Source organism: Lolium rigidum, chromosome 2 (genome assembly GCF_022539505.1).
Source record: "Lolium rigidum isolate FL_2022 chromosome 2, APGP_CSIRO_Lrig_0.1, whole genome shotgun sequence".
NCBI lineage: Eukaryota > Viridiplantae > Streptophyta > Magnoliopsida > Poales > Poaceae > Lolium > Lolium rigidum.
The window spans coordinates 185,112,725-185,116,176 of record NC_061509.1 but is presented as its reverse complement, the minus strand read 5'-3'; the positions used below and the strand labels follow the sequence as shown (position 1 = coordinate 185,116,176).

Sequence of the window (3,452 nt, the reverse complement as noted above, 5' to 3'; positions counted from 1 at the left end):
TCTCTCCAACATCCAAAGATCCACTGATGTTCTCAACCGAGAACTCCTACATTTGATGATTTAGGGAAGTGGCAAAGTTCCTCCATGAAGGAGAAATCTTAGCGACAATGCAAACCCTCAAAAACTTGACCAGTAGCCCACACTTGAGGAGATCAAGTTCCTTTGACATGATCTGTAGCTCATGAGCCTGTTCAATACATTTCGGTTTTCAGCCATTATATAATCATTGAACAGCTTCATAGCGTACAATTCACCTTCGGCATCAGTTGCACCAAAGTTAGCATCCAACACGTCCCATAATTCCTTTATGTCTCCTATAAGAGGATAGGCATCCACCAACTTGTCCCCCAGCACACGGAGGACGACGGCCACGAATAGAACAGCCTGGATGCTTTATCCTCATCAGGAGAAAGTGGACCTCTTGGAGCACTAACCGCTACCTAGTACACACCCATAGCAGTGAGGCACAAGATGGGTTTTGTTTGCCATCATAAAATGAGACCCCATAAAAGCGCTTGGTTTGAGGGCAACAACAAAGCATGACGATGAAAATTACCTAAACATATAATATTTTTAGATTGTTAAGTTATTAGGCGATTTTGAGTGAGTTCAAATAAGGAAAGCATCAGCACACACCACCTGCATACTAGCAAACACAACAAGCTGATATGCAAGTAGAATATGTACTGGTATTGCTAAAAGTAAGAACACATACGATCGGGCCAGGGCGGAAGGCCACCACCACAATATCTCCATTGTTGATGTCGCCTATTGTGTTGCCGAAGCCTGCCGGTTCGATCAGATGTAGGCTGACGATGAAGAACGACAACGAGAAGTTGCGCCGAGACACTCCCCAAAAACCTTATCGTCCGTCTCTCGATGCATGATCTTAGCGAAAGGGGTTTCGAAGGACCCAACGCAAGAGGCACTTAGCCAACCTGAACCAACACGATACGGAGGAACAAACACGTACACACCTAGTAGGCGCACCAAGAAAAGAAAAAGCCTTTCATAAACCGGGTTCGAACTCGATTTCACGCGAGAGCGTGCGTGGTGAGACGAGCGGAGGAGGAGTGCGCGATGACTCCTTATCTTCTCACTCACTTAGTCTGGACGTATATATCTGCACCTATCGTGTAAAAACATACTCCCTCTGATTCGAAAAAAAAAGAGTCGGAAAGGAGGTTTTGCAAAAACCTCGTATTTTCTCTCTCGTCAACCCGCACTCCCTAGTTGGGACGGCCTAACCCTCACCCTCAGCCTCACCCGCACCTCACCCGCAACCGACTCTCTGCTTCGTTCTCCCTTGCGTCACCGCCATGCTCCTCTGTCAATCAGACTGGTGTTGAACTGTTGATTGTGCTGCAATATATAGAACTACAATTCTTTTTATTAATTGTTTGTCGTTTGGTTTGATTATTAGGTCGCGGGCAGCTTTACATGTGGGGAAAACTGAAGAATTCAGGTGATGAGTGGATGTATCCAAAGCCAGTTGCAGATTTAAGGTTCCTTGCAAACTGTGAATACCATAGTGATGAACAGTTCCATAGATAGCTACGCTTCAGTTTAGCTATTCTACTGTTAGAATATTATTATCCTTTGCTTATATTTTTGAAATGATCACTTCTTTGTTTCAGCGGTTGGAACATCCGCTGTATGGCTTCTGGTAGCATGCACCATACTCTTGGCGCAGATGACTCTTGCATAAGCTGGGGTCATTCTGAATATGGAGAGCTTGGCTATGGCCCTACACATTATGAATACAAAGAGTTCCCCGAATGAAAAGTTGTTAGCACGATTATGTTTTTCTCTCTCCTCTATTCCTAAAATTGCCCTCTACTTGGGTGAAGCACAAAACGCGTCGTGGCTAGTTCGAATCGTTCCCGGTTTCGGGACTGTGGAGAGATCCCGTTAGCGCCACGGAAAAGAGACCGGCACGCGCTTCCGGATCCTGGTACCGCCAATCTCACTCCACGAACACAAGTCGGATTCGCCGCCGGAGGATATATAGCGTTGCAGGGAGAGCCGCATCGACCATCTCTCCCTACCTCCTCGAACCCACGACACACCAGCAGGAAAGAATCCATCTACCATCCCTAGCTCTCGATCGGCGCGCGACGATGATGCAGCACGCCATGGATCCCTGGGCCTTTGCTCGCCCTCCGCCGCCCGGTTTCGGGTTCTCCTGCGCTCGCCAGCCCGTCGCCGACTTGTCCGCCCGTCTTTGACCTCCGCCCCCTGGCTTCGTATTCTCCTGCGCTGGGAAGCCCGTCGTCGACTTGCCCGCCGCCCGTCTTCGAACCCCGCCCCCCAGCATCGGATTCTTCTGCGATCAGCTGCCCGTCGACGACGTGCCCGCCCGTGTTCTACCTCCGCCTCCCGGCTTCTCCCGTCCTTGCAGCAAGGTGCTCCCGCCACCGCCCTGCGAGATCCCCGTGCCGCCGAAGCTCCCAAAGCGCGCGGCGCCGCCGCCCGTATCCACAGCCGTCTCCGAGAACGAGAAGCCCTCCAGTACGAAGCGCCGGCGGGTGTGCTCCGACTACGAAGACGACATCGACGCCAACCTCCGGAGGACGGAGCGGAGCCCCGAGGAGCGGCCGCGGCCGGACTACCTGAAGACGGTGCAGCAGGACTGGGTGAGCCCGTCGGACCGCGCCCGCATGATCGAATGGATGGACGAGTTCGTCCGGGAGCACGACCTCGTCGACGGCACGCTCCACCACGCCGTGGCCTACGTCGACCGGTTCCTGTCAGTGCGAGCCATGAGGAAGCATACCGACCACGAGCTCCGCCTCCTGGGCGCCGTGGCCATCTTCGTGTCCGCCAAGTACGAGGACGGCCAGCGAACCTTGGCGAAGCTGGACCCCGACAAGATCTCCTGGTACGTCGGCGGGTCCGCCACGAGGGAGGAGGTGCTCGACGTGGAGCGCCGCATGGTGTTGGCGCTCGGGTACCAGCTCGGCGGCCCCACGGCGCACACCTTCGTCAGCCGCTTCACCAAGCACGCACACGGAGAGGAGGAGCTGAAGATCCAGCGAATGGCGCATCGCCTCACCGACGAGTCGCTGCGCAACTACGCGTGTCTCGGGTACCTGCCGTCCGTCGTGGCGTCGTCTGCAATCTTCCTGGCGAGCTCTGCGCGGGACGTAGCGGCGTGGAGCACGGATATGCAGGAGCTCACGGGGTACGACGCCACGAACTTGGCCGAATGCCTGCATGCTATGCGCCCAGTCGCTCATCTGTGACCCTCGGCGTTGATCAACTGTAAAAGCGAGAGAGCAATTTTGGCAGATTGTACAAGTAGAGAAGAACCGTAAAATCTCTTTGTAATGTTCGTGCATATGCATCTGAAACAGAGCAATTGTTGGGAATATTAATTGTCTATCCCTCTGAATTGAACTTCTGTACATCAATCTCAGCTTTTAATTGCTGGTTATATATTTTTCCCATTT

General features: G+C 52.9%; 1 protein-coding gene across 1 annotated transcript; it reads left to right on the top strand.

Annotated features, from left to right (window-relative positions):
* The first annotated feature begins 2,120 nt into the window (after window positions 1–2,120).
* Window positions 2,121–3,245, top strand: LOC124690382 (cyclin-F2-2-like). Its single transcript, XM_047223772.1, has 2 exons — window positions 2,121–2,216; window positions 2,337–3,245. Exons 1-2 carry the CDS (start codon window positions 2,121–2,123, stop codon window positions 3,243–3,245), a joined length of 1,005 nt encoding a protein of 334 aa, XP_047079728.1.
* Window positions 3,246–3,452: the final 207 nt, after the last annotated feature.